The sequence below is a fragment of the Tupaia chinensis genome, unplaced genomic scaffold (assembly GCF_000334495.1).
Source record: "Tupaia chinensis unplaced genomic scaffold, TupChi_1.0 Scaffold138390_1, whole genome shotgun sequence".
Classification (NCBI taxonomy): domain Eukaryota; kingdom Metazoa; phylum Chordata; class Mammalia; order Scandentia; family Tupaiidae; genus Tupaia; species Tupaia belangeri.
The window spans coordinates 2,269,671-2,288,065 of record NW_006198287.1 but is presented as its reverse complement, the minus strand read 5'-3'; the positions used below and the strand labels follow the sequence as shown (position 1 = coordinate 2,288,065).

At 45.3% G+C, this 18,395-nt stretch overlaps 1 protein-coding gene across 1 annotated transcript in view; it reads right to left on the bottom strand.

Moving 5' to 3' along the window:
• Positions 1-8,982: 8,982 nt before the first annotated feature.
• Positions 8,983-18,395, bottom strand: part of NEIL2 (nei like DNA glycosylase 2) — a 9,607-nt gene continuing 194 nt past the window's right edge. Inside the window, exons 2-5 of the mRNA XM_006161227.3 lie at positions 16,474-16,613; positions 13,616-13,962; positions 12,420-12,616; positions 8,983-10,014 (exon numbers count right to left, since the gene is read on the bottom strand). Of these exons, the coding sequence (XP_006161289.1) occupies positions 9,710-10,014; positions 12,420-12,616; positions 13,616-13,962; positions 16,474-16,611 (987 nt within the window). The 5' untranslated portion in view covers positions 16,612-16,613 and the 3' untranslated portion in view covers positions 8,983-9,709. The remainder of the gene's footprint in view (positions 10,015-12,419; positions 12,617-13,615; positions 13,963-16,473; positions 16,614-18,395) is intronic.

The following is an 18,395-nucleotide window of genomic DNA, read 5'->3' as shown; positions in this document are numbered from 1 at the left end:
TAGACCTTTACAAGGGTAACGTGGAAATGTATCGTCTTAGGTCTCTCAGGAGTACGAGAAACAACTGGCTACACAACTCCTCTGCCCTCTAAATAAACACAGCAACCAGTGATCATTTTAAAACCTGTGTCAGATCAGCTCACTGCCCCAACTCGTGCACTGTCTCCATTTTACTCAGAGCCAAAGCCCTAAGTCCTAACAAGGATCTCCAAGTCTGTATGATTAGCCCTCGCCCCCATTAACTCCGACTTTCACCACTTTCTCTGTTTCTGGTCCCAGGGCCTTTTGATCTGGCTGTTCGCTTTTCCTGAAATATCTTCTCCCAGTTATGGCCACCTCCTTCATATCTTTGTTCAAATCTTACCTCATTTGGGTCTACCCTGATCACAATAATTTATATTGCAGTTTGCCCCCTGCAGTCCACCGATGATTCCCTTATCCTGCCTTAATCATTTTTTTCCTATAGTATTTATCACATTCTAATATAATAACATGCTAGTATTTATCACATTCTAAATAATAACTAGCTTATGATGCTTAGTATGTTTCCCCTTGCTAGAATGTAAGCCCAATGATGACAGATCTTTGTTTTGCTCACTAAGGTACCCATAAGCATCTAGAATAGGGGCCAGCAGGTGATGTGGTGGTTAAAGTGGCACTGGACTTCCAGATGGGCAACTGTGGTTCAAGTCCTGGACCTGGTGGCTTGTGTTCTCACTTTCCCTCTCTTTCTCTGTCTTGCTCTGATCATACTGGAAAATAATAATAATAAATAAAGTTAAATAATAATTCTTCAAAAAATAATTTTTAAAAAATCTAGAATAGGGCTTGACATATTCTAGTGACAAGGAATATTTGTTGACTTGAACTACGTCTAGGGCATCTCCTCACTGATGGCCAAACCGTGCAAACTGAACTTACCAGCCTGGAAATCTTTCCCATTGAAACTGCTTTTCCTATGACTGGCACTAATAGCCTCCCAGTTGCTTAATGTCATTCCTAATTCTTCCTTCTCTCCCTAAACCCACTCCTTTCACTCCTATGGTGTCCAAGAAACAAACAGAAGTCATTTGTCTTAATCTGTCCTCACTGCTCCATTTTGGTTTAAATCACATCTTTTATCCTACATCATTTTGAGGTAGACTTACCCTATCCCTCTCTCCATGCTCCCCTATATGGCAGCTATAGTAATTTGTCTAAAACATGCACACTGGGGCTGGCGGGTGGTGTGGGGATTAAAGGCGCTGGACTCCCACATGGCCAACAATTTGTGGTTCAAGTCCCAGACCTGGTGGCTTACTTTCTCACATTCCCCCTCTCTCTCTCTGATCAAATTGGAAAATAATAATAAATAAAAGTTAAAATAAAAATAATTCTTTTTATTATTTTTTAATAGGTTTTTGCTGTAGGGCATGTATGCTCGCCAGAAAGACAGAGAGAGACAGAGAGACAGAAAGCGAGAAATCACCCCCCAGGGGGCATGGCCACGCCGCAATCCATTCTCCGCCATTCTCCTCTTAGGCACACATGCACATGTGCTTGGTGTGAGTTTAAGCCACCAGTCCAGGATCTGAACCACAGTCGACTACGTGGGAGTCCAGCAATATAACCATTATGCCATCTGCTGGTCCCAAAATAATTCTTTAAAATAAAAAAATAAATAAAACATGCACACTTGATTATGATGCTACCTACAATCTTTCAATTTTAAATTCCTCAAAATAAATACATTTCACAAGAAAATCAAAGATTCTGGCATAGAATAAAAACTTCTTCAGTATTTGCCACCTACATTCCTACATTCCTTTTTGGATTTTAGTCTCCTACCCACCGCCTGTTTTCAAGCCCTGATCTAGGCATAGTAGCACTTACAGTTCCCCAAACAGGCCACAGTACTTTACATCCAGCCTTGACCCAAGTGTTTTAGCTGCCTGCAGTGAAGGATCACTGCTTCTCTCTTAGCCACTTGCCACTCCTCCATGACAGCTTTTTTTATTTTTTTTTTTGGACATAGGAAGAACATGCTCCCCAGAGACAGACAGAGAGGGAAAGTGAGAAATAACTCTCAAGGGGGCATGGCCACCCCAAAATCCCTTCTCCACTCTCCTTGTGGGATTTTGGGCACACACCTGGCATGACTCTAAAGCCACTGGGTCCAGGACTCAAAACTGTGCCATGTGAAATGCAGCTGTCTTAACTCCCATCTTCTTTTTTTTGGAGAGGTTTTTGCTATAGGGCGTGTGCACTAGCCAGAAAGACAGAGAGACAGAGAAACAGCGAGAAATCATCCTCCAGAGGGAAGGCCACACTGCAATCCCTTCTCTTCTCAGGATCTTGGGCATGCACGGACATGCGCCCAGTGTGAGTTTAAGCCACCGGGTCTGGGACGAGAACTGCAGTCGACTACATGGGAGTCCAGCAACATAGCCATTACGCCAATTGCTTGTCCCTTAACTCCTATCTTTATTCTTCGAACTCAACAAACCATCAACTGAATACTTATGACATAGCAAACCCTCAAAAACAGAAGAGTAGAGGGAACCAGCAGTTAGCGTAATGGCTATGTCGCTGGACTCCCACGTAGTCGACAGCGGTTCGCGTCCCGGACCCGGTGGCTTAGAACTCATGCCGGGCGCGTGTGCGTGCGTGCCCAAGATCCCGAGAGGAGAATGGAGGAGAAGGGATTGCGGCATGACCATCCCCCCTGGGGGGTGATTTCTCGCTTTCTGTCTCTATGTCTCTCTCTGTCTGGCGAGCTCATGCTCCCTATAGCGAAAACCTCTCAAAAAAAAAAAAAAAAGAAAAGAAAAGAAAGAGACAGTCATGTTTGATGTGATGGTCCTGCACTTTATTAGAGACATAACTGGACATAGAGACATAATCCAGATGCCCCAGTCTGCCTTCGTACCCAACTGAAGACTGAATATGCAAAGGCACAATAGCCAGACTATATATAAGAATAGAATTTTAACCCACAAACAGTCCAAAGAAGTCAAACTACTACTTCTGCAGTAACTTGGCCCAAAATAGTCAGGATCTAGTTCATGACTGACCATACTTCCAACTCAGGACCAACCAGAGAAAAACAAATATGGTCCCCAAACCAATGGCATAAGACACCTCACATCTAGTTAGCCTGCTTCCAGCTTCCCCATGCAGCGGCCTCCAGTCAGAGCACAACTGAAGCCTTCCCTTTTTTCCACTGTAAAGCTCTCCCTTTCCTCTGCCTGCCGGGACTCAAACCATGGCCAGCCATGTGGAAGTCCAGAGCCTCAACCATCACACCACCTGCCAACCCCAGTATTTTCTTTTTTTTTTCCTTTAGAAATCTTTTTTTTTTTAGGAATTATTTTATCTAACTTTACTTATTTTTCAATTTGACCAGAGAAGGACAGAGTGAGAGAGAGGGAAAGTGAGAAAGCAAGCCACCAGGTCCAGTCTCAAACCGTGGTCAGCCATGTGGGAGTCCAGTCGCCTTAACCAACACAACACCTGCTGGCCCCAACCCCAGTACTTTTTTTTAAAGGTTTTTGCTGTAGGGCACATATACTCCTCAGAGGGAGAGACAGACAGACAGACAGACAGTGAGAGGGAAAGTCAAAAATCAGCACACACACACACACACACACACACACACCCTCTGGAAGGTGGCCACATAACAATCCCTTCTCCATTCTCCTTGGGACTTTGAGCATGCGTGCACAATGCTTGCAGTTGGATTGTCCTGGAACTTTCAGGCCACAGATGGGCCATGCATCCTTACACAGTGTTTTCTTCATCAACCTACAAAACACTACTGACACTCTTGTAAGTTTACCACCTCTTATCAGTAAAAGATTCTGTTTTGTTTTCTCTTTTTGTTCTTGTTTATCCTTATTTATATTCCCAAACCTACCACTCAGGGAGCATTTAAAAAGTATTTATTGTATGGCTAGAACCACTGAAGTCAAACATTAAATTTTCAAGTTTTTCACAATGTCAAGTGTCATAAGATTCCAACTCTTGATATAAATAAATCTTTCACTTAGAATCTGTCAAGTCCAAATACCCCACCTCTTTTTAAGTGAAACCTGAATTCATCCTCCATGTCTCCCTTCCCCTCTGTCCCAATCCTATCAGCAAAAAGTTTCTTACATCCAACAGGCACATGAACAACAGGAGTCCTCCCCCCATCCCTGCTGATTCTGTACCACCATTCCCTCTCCTTTCTCATTCAGTCCAGTTGCCTACCTCCTTTCAGGACTAACCTAAAACTCTGTGCTAAGCACCCGCCTCCATGATAAATCACATCCTGGAGAGAAGCATGATAGCTACGGGTTCTGTTACCCTTTCCCCACTTGTTCCCCACAGAACCCATTCCATGGAGTTACAATGTAGTCTTGCTGTGTATGACAATCCTTACAACTCCACTGTTAGGTGTTCTTGCTTTCCCCATTCTATAGACTTCAGACTTCTACAAATCACTGAAGTCAAAAACATAAGTAAGTCCACTCCTGAGATTCTGCTAAAGAAAGGAGAAAGATAAAGTAAGCACAAAGGTTGTTCCTTCAGGTTTTACTCTATAAACTTTTGTCTTGCTTGAATCTTTGGTATCTATAATTTTAAAAATAAAATAAGGTGGGGTCAACAGGTGGCATAGTGGTTAAGATTGTAGACCCCACATGGCCAACTGTACAGTTCAAGTCTTGGACCTGACAGCTTGAAAAACATGCTGGGGGTGTGTGCATGCATGCCTCCAATCCCGAGACAAGAATGGAGAAGGGACTATGGCATGGCCATGCCCCCTAGGTGATGATTTCTCTCTCCTTCTCTCCTGTGAGTGCACACACCCTATCGTAAATTTTAGAGTAATAATAAAAATAAATGAAATAAATAAGGATTCTCTTTGCTCTCTTGATCTTCTACCATTCTGATCTTGACAAATTTCAATTGCGAGTTAATCCAGTATCTATTTTCTTTGTTGTTTTTTTTTTTGTTTGTTTTTTATCCTAAGCTACTATATACTGCAGGAAAAATCAGGAAATTTCACTAATACCCTGGGTCTCCAATGTGGCTCTACAACCCTTCCCTTAAAAACATGCTGGGGGTGTGTGCATGCATGCCTCCAATCCCGAGACAAGAATGGAGAAGGGACTATGGCATGGCCATGCCCCCTAGGTGATGATTTCTCTCTCCTTCTCTCCTGTGAGTGCACACACCCTATCGTAAATTTTAGAGTAATAATAAAAATAAATGAAATAAATAAGGATTCTCTTTGCTCTCTTGATCTTCTACCATTCTGATCTTGACAAATTTCAATTGCGAGTTAATCTTTTGAAGAGGTTTTCACTATAGGGCGTGTGCGCTCGCCAGACAGACAGAGACAGAGAGACAGAAAGCGAGAAATCACCCCCTAGAGGGGATGGTCACGCTGCAATCCCTTCTCCTCCGTTCTCCTCTCGGGATCTTGGGCACACATGCACGCACAGGCGCCCGGCGTGAGTTTTAAGCCACTGGGTCCGGGACGCAAACTGCGGTCGACTACGTGGGAGTCCAGCGACATAGCCATTACACTAACTGCTGGTTCCCCCCAAAGTAACTATAAATTCACTGTTACAAACCTTCTCAGTCTCTTTGGCTCCTTAAAAGACCTCATTCAGAAAACTTTCTCAGGATCTATTCTTTCTTTCCCCATACTCATCATCGTCTTTAAGTGCTTGTGTTGGTGTGTTCTTTTCACTCTCCCCTTCTACTGTTTTCTTGTCAACTAATCCTATACAAATCCCTATATTACACCCATCCTTTAAAAAATAATTTTCCTCTTTGACCTTGTTATTCTCATTTTCTTCAAGGTCAAACTTCCTGAAGAGCAGACCACCCTCATCATTCTATTTCCTCCCACCTGGCTCCCCATCACTTTACACTGCTGCAGCTCTCTTGGTCATCACAACCTTAGATCCAATGAACTGCCAAATCCAAAAGGCCTCTTTCAACCTTTCTCCTCCTTCATCCCAACATGAGACACATTAGTGACCACTGGCTTCTACCTGCAAGTGCTTTTCTCCCTCTCCTACATTTGATGTCTCATTGGCTGGCTTCTCTTTCTATTCTCACCCCTTTAACACAAGACCGTCACTAAGATCCCATTGCGGTCTTCCTTTTTCCTCTTGCTCCATGCTCACCCTTGCTCCATGCTCACCCTTGCTCCATGCTCACCCTTGCTGACTTCCTGAGCTGGCCGTCACTCCTGTGAGGAGAGCTGCCCACTCTGTGTCCCTCCTGTACATGGTGGTGGGGGGAGGAAGAGCTACATCCTCATTACATTCTCCCCACATCTCAAGTGGTGCACAGGCACCTCAAGTTAACACACCTCCAGGTCTGCTAACTGCCCACACAGCACCTGCTCTTCTTCCTCAGTTTAAACCACTCAGCATTTTGTTACAGCAATTCCAGCTAATACATAGCCTAAGCCAAAGGTATCAGAGCTTTTATCACATAGAAGAGACATCTAAGGGCACATAAAAGAAATATCTAAGGTACAGAGTGTAGGATGTGTAAACATGTGACACCAAGGACACATGAAAAGCTGAAGAATTTAGAGTAGACAGATACAAGGAAGTGAAAAAAATTAGGTTCTGATTTAGATATAGGGCTGTCCATGACTGAATCTCTGATGTTGCTCACAGACAGTGGGCTGAAAAGACAGTCACCCAGCAAGCACATATGGACAGTGACTGGAGCATCTGGATGTAAATGATGCTTAAGAAAGTTTTAGATTTGAAGAATTCTAATAGCATTTTTTGCTGTGTTCCAAGGAACAATACACAGAAATGGGTTTCAAGGTAAAATTGGGTTTAGAAATACCAGGTGAAGCAAAAGCTAACAGTTTTGCTTTACTGTGGGATTTCTAGGAGTCTTTGTGAGTTCTATGGAGCTCCAAGAGGGAACTGCAGGAGGCAGTGTTTCTCAAATGTCACCCTTCTTCTGTGAGACATCGTGAGTGCAGATTCTTCCTTGGATCACATTTTCAGAGCTGCTGGATGAAAGGAACACTTGACTACCTTGAGGGACATACCCCTAACATTTCAGCTTTATGTCAGAGAGGACTTGGTCAACTTCCATTCCGCAGCTGTTGTGCCTGATAGAAGGGACTGCAATGTCGTAGGTAAAATGTACGTGCTGGGGGCAGCAGGTGGCATGGTGGTTAAGGTGTTGGATTCCCACATGGCTGACCAGTTTGAGTCCTGACCCAGTGGCTTGAAAATCGTGTCAGCCATGTGTGTGTGCTTGCCTGACACTCCCAAGAGAAGAATGGAGGAGAAGGGACTGTGCTGTGGCCATCTCCCCAAGGGGGTGATTTTTCACTTTTCTTCTCTCTGTTTCTTTCTGGCAAGTGCATGCACACTATGGCAAAAATTTAAAAAAAAAAAAATGTGCTGTCATGGACTGAATGTGTGCATCCCACCAAAATTCCTATGTCAAAGCCCTAACCCCTTATGTGATGGTTTTGGAGATGGGGCCTTTGGTTGGTGATTAGGGCTCAAAGAAGTCATGAGGGCAAGGTCATGAAATAATCCCATGATGGGATTAATATCTTTGTAAGAGAAAAAGACCAAAGCACTCTCTTTCTCTCTCTCTCCATCTTCTTCCCCACCATCATGGAAGGAGGCTACCGTCTTGCAAGGCAGGAAGGGGGGCCTTCCTAGATAACCAAATCAGCCAGCATCTTGACCTTGGAAATCCCAGCCTCTATTACTGTGAGTTTAAATTTAAGTCATCCATTCTACTTTGTCATGGCAACCTAAGCTGACTAAGGCAATGGTTCTGGCCCTTGAGAACTGTGTGATAAATATTTTTTTCCTTTGGAGAGGTTTTTGCTATAGGGCACGTGCACTTGCCAGACAGACAGACAGAGAGACATAGAGACTGAAAGCGAGAAATCACCCCCCAGGGGGGATGGCCACGCCTCAATCCCTTCTCCTCCATTCTCCTCTCGGGATCTTGGGCACACACCTACACGCACCTGGCGTGAGTTTTAAGCCACCGGGTCCAGGACGTGAACCGCGGTTGACTACATGGGAGTCCAGCAACATAGCCATTACGCTAACTGTTGGTCCCGAGAATTGTGTGATCTTAACCAAGTACCTGAGCTGCTCTAGACTTCAGTTTTCTCATCTACAAAACAAAGACAGTTTCATAGCATAACTATCATCATGGGTTGTTTTGTAGATTATGCACAAGAACTAGGCTAAGTGGTAAGCACTCGGTGCAGGTTGGAGCACTCATACATGTTAATTACTACACGGAGAATCAGTCTGCCTTAAGTGGCTTTCCTACTGCTGACAACTCTCAATAGTTTCAGATAGACGTGACTAGAAGAAAGGCAGCAGTATCAGCCACTGCTTTCAATTTTACTCCCATAAATCACTACCTCCTTTATGCCAGAGGCTGTGGTAATGGAAATGAAAGTCCATTTCTGCTCAACTTGGGCCAAATCTCATGTCTGTGAGGCTCATCTGGGGCAGAAGAGCAGGTATGCACTCACCTGCTTCTTCTGGTCTTTGAAGTGCATTCATCAGGCCACCACAGAAACCCCAGGCCACTATCTTAGTCCTCTATTTCTGTTAGCAAACAGAAATTCCTGAGACAGAGTGACTTATAAAGGAATAGGGGCTTACTGACTCACAATTCTGTTAGTTAAGAAAGTCTGAGGGCTTAGGCCTGGCATCAGGCTAGCCTACAACATGGCTGACAGAAGTGCAGAGAGGGTGACAGGCAGCTCTTGTATAACAACCAGCTCTTGTAAAATCTCACTGCTTGAGTAGGAATGCACTAGATATTACAAGACGTCATTAATCCATCATGAGAGTGGTGCCTCCGTGATGCAATCACTGTCCACTAGGCCTCACTACTCCCAACACCAAAGTCCCAAATGTGAAACTTTGGGAACCAAACCATTATCCAAACCATGACAGCCAGACAGCCACCTTCACAACAAGTTCACTTATTTACAATTTAAGACCCTTTATTGCCAAATAAAAATGACAACATAAAATAATAAAGAGCTTCATTTTCATGTCACTGTTCTAGTTTCATCTGACTAAGGCCAACCACCCAATGGACTGAATTGTTCAGCCTATCATAGTTACAAATATATCAACTTAAGGGTAAACATGTAGCTCTTCTCTAAAGGCCACCGAGCATACTGGGAAGGCAGCCAGGTCCTGTCACCACTGATGCCTCATCCCATGAGAATGACAGGTGGCTGAAACACAGTACTCCTCAAGCTACTCTATCCTCCTCCCTGGGTCTGTCCAGGAGAACAAAGAATGTAAGCCCTTAAAAATAAATATTTAAAAAACAAAATCAAAACAAAACGTAACACCTACAAAGCAATGTTGGAAGCGTGGCTATTTCCCACAGGCATCTGTATGCACTGCTCCACTATCGTTCCAGGAGGTTCTCCTCTTATCCATTGTCATGATTTTTCTCATCATTCACAATAGTAGAATAAAAAAAGAGAATTCACCAGAAAAGGGCAAAAATCTAACTCTATGAAAACTGCCTTAGACATCACTCCAGTGTGATGAACATCAACAATACTGACATCTCCCCAGCCCCTCTGTGCCCAGACCCCATCCCTGCCATACTCTCCTTTCTGGACACTTAAGAATCACTGTTTCCAAAGTGCCAGGTTCTGTAGAGAAGGTTCCCGAGTTCCTTAGAAGAGCTAGAGCTGCTCAGGCTCCTCAGGTGGCACCCGGGGCTGGCACTGAGGGCACCACCAGGTGAGCCTCTGGAACCCACCTGGGGGTCCGAATGCTTCCTTCATGACCTGGTGCCCAGAAGGGCACTGTTCTTTCTGGTAGACCTGCGTGTGCTGTTGTTCACCCTGGAGTTTGTCCTGCAGCCAGTTGGTACTGAACTCCACCACGTGATCCACAAGGGCCTCCAGACGTGACGGACTCAGGTGGGAGCCAAGAGAAAGGGGATGGACCCCAGCTCTGTACAAGGCTTCATTCTTAATGATGTTCCCTGAAATAAAGCATGTAGAGGATAATGGAGGGAAAGGACATACAGTATAATGAAACCAGCCGAATATTACCAAAGCAAACTGCATTGGTATGATAGAGGCATTCCAAGAAGTCCTGGAATCAGTTCTGCCATGTACTAAGGGTTCCTGGGCAAATTGGCAATCTCTAAGTCACTCTCCCTGTCTGCAAAACGGGTTTGACAATTCTTAGCTTTAAAGGTGTTATGAAGCTGAAATGAAATAAAATCCATGCATGGCAAAGAAGTTACCAAAAAGGGCTTTGGCACCTGACTGCCTGGATCTAAATCCCAACTTAACTAGATCCTACTCATGTGACCTTGCAGGTTCCTTCACTTCTTAAACCTTTAGTTTCCCCATCTGTAAAACAGGAATCACTTGGTTTTTGTGAGCAGTAAATGAGAACCAAGAAATACTGAGCACAGTAGCTGGTACATAAAGAGTTCTCAATCAATATTAACTCTTATTATTTAAAATGACAAGCATAATACCCATTATGCTTTATGCTTATAAAGTGTTAAGGAGGAATTCTTTTATTTTTCGACTCTTGCCTCATGCTCTGTGAATCCAGCCTTGATCCTCCTTCATGCACCAATAACTCGCTTCGAAATGCCCCAACAGTGAGTGCTCTTTATTCAACCTCTTCGAGGGATTTATCACAACTGACCTTTACAGGGAACTGAGTCTGTGCTTGCTGGGCCATTACACTATGATCTCCTTAAGGAGTCAAGGTGAGCTTGGTAGACAGCAAGTGTTTGGTAGGTCTGGAATGAATGGACGAATGAAATTACTGCTCGGGACCAGCAGTTAGCGTAATGGCTATGTCACTGAACTCCCATGTAGTCGACCGCAGTTCGATTCCCAGACCCAGTGGCTTAAACTCAAACCGGGCACGTGTGCATGCGTACCCAATCATCCCCTGGGGGATGATTTCTTGCATTCTGTCTGTCTGTCTCTCTCTGTCCTTCTGGCAAGTGTACATGCCCTATAGCAAAAACCTCTCCAAAAAAAAAAATAATAATAAAGAAATTACTGTTCTTTACAAAACCTTCATAATCATGCTGCTGGCTACACACAAAATTTCTCTCCAAAACTCCCTGGAAAGCACCTGGATTCTTATCTCCAGTGTTCCACTTGCTAGCAATGTTTCTTTTACTGTACTTTGCTCATCTAAAGAAAGGGAAATCTAGTTAAGGATTCTATGGAAAAGCAGCAAAAATGAAACCATGCACCGGGCTCATTAAAGTCACTTGAAAAACTGGCTATTATTACTCTTTATTATATTGTTAACTCTTATTATATATACCCAAAAAGCTACTCTGGAGGCCTCCTTGCTCTTTAGGACACAAGGATTCCCATGGTTTTAACGTGAAATTGCAAAGGCACTGCCTGGTGAACCACCAGGCCTCCTCTGACCCTCATGAGTAAGTTGTGCCTGCAGCAGGCAGTCACACCTTGGATATGGAAGTGACTTTGTCATCATCAACTTGCCTGATTGCTTCAGCAGCCCTATCTAGCTGCACTTATTCCCCTGCTGAGGATAATAACAACAGTATGCTCTCAGAATTCAGCTAATTAGCCATTACATATTTTTCAAATTGTTCAGCTCTTCTCCCTACCTCAAAATGATCACAGCCTCACTGCTCAGGCTACTTGAACAGAGAAAAGGGAACCTGTTCTTCTAAGAGCCTCATGTTTTTAAGAACCTGAGGCAGACCTGGCTCATATCTGTGCTCTGACCAGCAGAAAGCTCCCTTCACCCAAGAGAGGCATCCAATAGCGAATGCACCACTCTCTGTGAGCAAACTATATGGCTTTCGGTGCCCAGCAGACACTAATCAGACGAGGGCGCCTATGTGCCAAGCTCTGCACTAGGCGGTGGAAGACAGAAGAATCCACAAGATAGAACCCCTGCCCTTCAGGAGGCCCCACCCTAGTGCAGCTGTCAGGACATTCACAACTGATAATACAATTAGGGTATGAATTCTGAAGTCCAGAGAGAAGTTAGAAATGGTCTAATGGAACTCTCAGTTTAAAGACAAGGGAAGTAAAGCTCAAGAGGTTAAGAAATCACCTTAAGACCAACAGTACTGGGAGAGCTGGGATCGGTCTCAGACCTTATCGCTCCCAGAGGTGTAATATTTTTAAAAATTATTTATTTAACTTTATTATTATTATTATTTTAATTTGCTATAGGGCATCTGTGCTCACCAAAGAAAGACAGAGAGAAAGAGAGTGCAGGCAAGTGAAAAACCAAGCCACCAGGTCCAGGACTTGAACTGTGGTCAGCCATGTAGGAGTCCAGCACCTTAACCACCACACTACTGCTGGCCCCAAAGTGTGACTTTCTATTAAGAAATTCCATGGGCTCCTTTCCCATCAGCCATACCTAACCCTGAGAAGTATCTCTGGTCCAACAGTGTATAGCAGACAGGCTGAGCTTGGCCTAGAGCTTCCAAGGCTTGTCCTCGATGAAACTTTTCAGACAAGATGTCAGAGGTGGGTCTGACCACTGGGGAAGAACTCCAAGACATCTGACAATTATAAAATGCTAAGAAGCCTCCACCACCAAAGTGTAAGACCAACCTGGGAAGAAAAAATAGATTGTGAATACACACAGTTGCCACAATATAGTTAATCATACTTACGCACAGCTTCCATACTGCAGTCAGATCACGTCCCCACAGCTCCCATTGCTACAGCTAGATCACAGGTAGAGCAGAAGTTAAAGCACTGGATCCCCCATGGCTGACTGTGTGGTTTGAGTCCCAGACCTGGCAGTGTGAAAAACACATGTACATGTATGTGCTTGCCTAAGATCCCGAGAGGAGAAGAGAGAAGGGATTGTGGCATAGCCATATCCCCTGGGAATGATTTCTCACTTTCCTTCTCTGTAGTGAGTGCACACACCCTATAGCAAAACTAAAAAAAAATTATGCCAAAAGGCATCATAAACACTGTCAAAAGATGCAGAATAGATGTGGAACAGTACTAGCAAACCTATCATTAAGTTTAATGAACTTAATATCCAAAAGCTTCAATAAATGGATAAAAGTACACAAATGACCTAGTGGTAGAGAGAAGTCAGCTAAGTTACTAATTTGTTAAGGCCATAAAAATGGACAGTCATAAAAATAGTTCATTCTCTTTGACCAGCAATTACTCCTCTGAGAATTGACAGGGAGGAAACAATCCTAAATATAGACATAGACAGAGATAATAAGAGGAAAAATAAGGAATCACACTCCAGGAGGGATGGCCATGCCACAGTGGCTTCTCCTCCATTCTTCTCTTGGGATCCTGGGCATGCACGCACACGTACCTGGCATGAGATTGAAGCTAGGAGGTCTGAGACTCAAACTGTGGTCAGTCATGTGGGAATCCAGCGATGTAACCACTACATCATCTGCTGGTCCCTTTTCTTCCACCTTCTATTAGAGTAGAAGAAGTGTCCCCTCTCTCCTCGACAGCTAAGTCCTGGGTAACAGGCTGGATATCTGCCTAAGTGATATGAATACCCTGCCACTGCAGGGACACACATGAATACTGCAGACCCTGTAAAGGCCTAGCCAAACACACTGTTACCTTGGAACAGGATCCCTCCAGTCACCCCTCTTGTTGGCTTTCTTCGCTCTGGAGAACTCATTCACCCAAATGCTGCCAAACAAGCCAAAGCGGACTTCCAGCCAGCGCTCAGCACCTCCTGCAGGGGCATCTCCCTGGGAATACTCCAAACCATCATCTGCCTTGGGAACGACAAGCTCTGAGGATCCATCAGAGATTTTCAGCCCATTGGGCCCTATGGCCTGCTTTTGGCATGAAGCATCTTCCTTCTGCAATCCTTCTCCTAGGGGTTCTGGCAGTGGGTTGTGGTCAGGGGTCTCTGTTTCCTCATCTGGATCAAACCTAAGGAATAATTTCTTTCCATGGACCTAGGGGGGGAAAATAAACATAGATTTAAGCCTTACAGACCTAGAAAGAGGAAGTGCCGTATGCAGACATTTACCATACTGCAAATGTCTCCCTTTTTACCTCTCCCCTGAAGCTTTCTCAAGTGAGTATTTGGGAACTAACTTTTGCTCTTTGCTCCAGTGATGTGGGGAGTTATCACCTAGTTTCCAAAGTGACTAGAAGTAGTGGAAGAATTAGATTAGCAATAAAATAGATCTAGCTAAATGAGAGACAGAGACAGAGAGACAGCACTCCCAACAGGGTCATTTGTTTTGTTTTGTTTTGTTTTTAATGCCAGAGAGAGACAGAGAGAAGGCATCCCTCATAAGGACCCAGTTACACTGCAATACTTGTGCCTCTGTTTCTTGGGCATGTGTGCACACACACTCACTCAGCATGTTGCCACTGGGGCCAGGATTCAAACAGCAGTCGGCCATGTGGGATCTGGCTCCCTCTACATAGCAATGAGCCACTACACTACAAGCCCAGTTCCCCAAGAGGCTCTTGATGCTGTTTCTCTTCCTTTCGGTTCCTTTAAATCTTACAGCATTCAGGAGCCAACTCAAGTCCACCTCCTACATAACATCTCCAGGCCACAAAGACCCCCTTCCTCTGTGTCAAGACCCTTTGGACCAATTATGTGTTCCATTCCTCTCCACTTAGCATTACTTAAGGTCTTTCCTGTGCAAATACAGGTCTTACCTTCCCTATTCAACCCTAAGTTCCCAGGGGTAGAAATTGACAGAAAGGAGCAGGCACTGCCAAGTAGTTCCCCTAGGCCACCTCCTCTGGGTTTCTCTATTAGGGCCATCCACGACACAGACTTCTGCCTTTGTTTACTGGGAAACCAGCTCCTAGGTCCGTCTCCAGCTCCCTTGGATACATCTTCCTGTACGTTCATCCATTTGGTAAGTATTCTCTGAGAGCTAGCTCTATGACAGGCACCATGCTAACCGCCAGTGATCCAGGGACAAGGGGTGCAATTCTGCTCCCTGCAAACCTCGCAGAACAGTCTCTACAAATAAGCCACTGACTGTAGGTCAGGGGGCCTGGGCTCCTCTCTGACCTCTACTCACTCCCTAAACGTGGGTGCTACCTAAACTCAGGCTAAGTACTCCCTTCTCTGTATGTCAGTCTCCAGATGTATCAACTTATGGAGAATGTGTGTATGTGTATATGTGTATGTGTGTGAAAGGCACAGTATTAAAAAGAACTAGTCTTTACCAAGTACCCATATGTACCAGGCCTAGAACCTACTTAATGTGACAGTTTAAACAGCTTATCCCCATTTTACATTCAAAGAAACTAGAGTTAAGAGATTAAAGAACTTATGTAAGCGCACATAGCTAATAAACAGAGCCAAGAATCAACAGAGCCCTTTTAGTTATTCTGCAAACATCCATGCCCTACCTATGTGCTGGGCACTCAGAGAAATGCTAGGGACACAATACCAATGAGGACACTGCCCCTGCCCCATTTATCTGTCTCTACCACCCTACTGGCAGGACAAATCCAGTAATAAGGATTTAACGGGAGGAAGTACAGGTTGTCTTAGAAGCACAGAGAAGATGTCTGTCACTCAACCTAGAGCAGTCCTGGCAGGGTTTTCAGAGGATGTGATCTCTAAGTAGAATCTGGGGGGGAAAAGACTAGGAAATACCATGGTAAACTGATGAGACAGGGAAGAGGAAAAAGTTGGGAAGAAAAGGAAGATCTGTCCAAGCATGGGAACAGCATGTCAAAGCCAAGGGCAGAAAGACTACTAGAAGAGCTACAGGTGGTTCAATATGATCAGAAGATAGATTTGGAGCAGGACCACAAAGGGTCTACGAGCCCCTGGAGGGAATTCTGACTTCTACCCAGGGCCAAGAAGGGCCAGGTCTGAATCTTGATCTGAAGGTCATGCTTTCCTTCTTCCCTGTTGACCCTGTGTCATCGAACATGGTTCCCAAGGTGAGCATCAGGCACAGCTGGAAGAAGCAGACTCTCTACTCTCTGGATCAGGGTTTCCAGCTTACGTGTGTGAATTCTCTTCTTTTTTTTTTTTTTAAAGAGATTTTTGTTATAGGGTGTGTGTACTCATCAGAGATACAGAGAGAGAAAGAGAAAGAAAGTGAAAAATCACCCCTTCCCTGGGAGGGATAGCCATGCCACAATCCCTTCTCCTCCATTCTCCTCTTGGGATCTTGGACACACATGCACACGTGCCTGGCATGAGGTTTAAACAACCAGGTCCAGGACCTGAACCACGGTCAATTACATGGGAGTCCAGCAATGTCACCATTATGCCATCTGCTGATCCTGTGTGTGTGTTCTTCATAGTTCCTCAGGACCCACTTCCAGCTGAGAAACATCAGACTGACAGAAGAGGACCTGTGTGGAGTCCTAGTGTGGCTGTCCTGGGCTCGTGGAGGTGACATGAGACATCTTGGGACAGACTCCAGGAGAGCAAGCACACCTGAGAACAGGAGCCAGCCTCAGGAAGAACTCACCTGGGTGTCCAGGAGCCACAGAGACTGGAGGTCCGGAGGGTGTAGCTTCTTACTGCTGCCCCCTGTCTTGACCACTTGCTGGCCCACAAAGGGGGTGACCAAATAATGAAATTTCCTCACAGACGGCCCTTCCGGCATCCCTGTAGGGCAGAAACAGGCAAAAGAGGGAGGCCACTGACTTAGCTTATTTCTCTATAGCATTTCTGAAGGGCCAAGCTCCAAGCAGCTGATTTTTGGCACTAACTGTAAGAATATGTGTGGCAAAAAAGGGGTCATGGCTGGAATGGGGGGTGAGATCACAGAGGAGGAACCGCAGCTGGAATGGTTTCTCCTTTGATCCCTCACCTTCATGCAGTGAACACTTACTAAGCACCAACAGGGCACCACCACATTACACGCACCATCCACTCCTATCCCGGGGCAGCTACCACCGTAGGAACTGGCCTTTCCACCTGGCCCCTAATTCATCACCAGGTCTCTCTGTCCTCTCTACTCCCCCTTCTCCCTAAAAGAGTCATTCCAAGACACTGTTGCTGACTTATGTCCTCTTTTTAGGGACCCACAGTAGAAAAAGCTGCAAGGGACACAGACACAGGAGTGGATTCAGTCCTCCTAGGACCACTCAGAGCAGGAGAGGTTGTATGAGATGAACACCATGTAGAGAGGCAAAGCAGGTCAAGGGGAGATACCCAGGCAGCCATTCAGAGCAAGAAGAGGCCACGTTCACTTTTACTCTACTCAATTACCCTGATAACTGAGAAGCAGGGTGGCTCTGCTTTCATGCTGATGCAGGGCTGCGACCTCCTTCCCTCCCTGCCCTAAACCATCGAAATTCACTGAGAGCTGTGGGTGGAGGCAGTCTGAGTGGTCTGCACCCTGCTTCTCTGCAAAGGAGCACCCCATCCCTCCTACCCAGGACAGGGTACTTAACCACCTGTTTCCTCACCAACACAAGACTCTACAAGGTTCAGTGAAAACAAAGCAAAACAAAATACATAGGTACCTGGCACCGTGGTAGCTGCTGCACTTCAGTGATTCTAAAAACCACATTTAAAAAAAATATCTTAAGAATCTCAGAATTGGGAGTGTATCTTATAATCTATGCATTCTCATGCACATTCAAGAATTTGTATCTTAATGTAATGGAGCCTTAGATTCGCTGCAGTGTGATACTATTTCCTCTAGCCAGAATTTTAAGACACTCAAGGGAATCCTGACAAAACTGCTGGGCTGGAAGGATTGTCAGGCGCAGCTAACCTTAACCAGTTCTCTGAGCTCAGATCCATAGGAGGTGCTTCTGGAAGTGCCTCTCTCTAAAATACACCTAATGCCTGAACTCTCCAGACGCTTGGCTATGCTTCTTTGTGGTATTGTTAAGGAGTCTGCAACAGGCCCTTAGTGAAAGCTAGGAGGTCACCGCGCCCGCTTTGCTCCCTCCCAGCACAGGGGTTGCAGTGTAAAGCAGCGAGGCTGGGTAACAGGCTCGCTTGGCGTGGAGGGTCATCATCGCTGTTCTAAGATAAATCACTCCCCCAAGGACTTGCCTTTCACAACTCTGTCTAGGGATAAGAGGGAGAGCAGCAGTCGCTGACGGACAGAGGGTCACAGGGGTTCCTCCCAGGAGGCTTGCGGGAAGGCACCATAACAAACAAGAAAAAAAGAAAAAAAAATCGGCCAGGGATGCGGGTATCCTTAAGAGATGTTCCTTAATTTTTTTTCCTGTAACTGAGTTTTCACGCCAAAGGAAACAAACAAAAACTAGTGATAGGGAACCACGGACTGCCGTGAGAGAGCGCGGGGTGGACCCTGAGAAAGCTGCGCGCAGTGCAGAGGCAGGCCCGGGCTCGGCGCGGCATTCCCTTCCCTGCCCCTCCCGGGCTCACGCCTCCCCGCAGGCGTCGGCTCGTGAGAGGCCCGCAGGG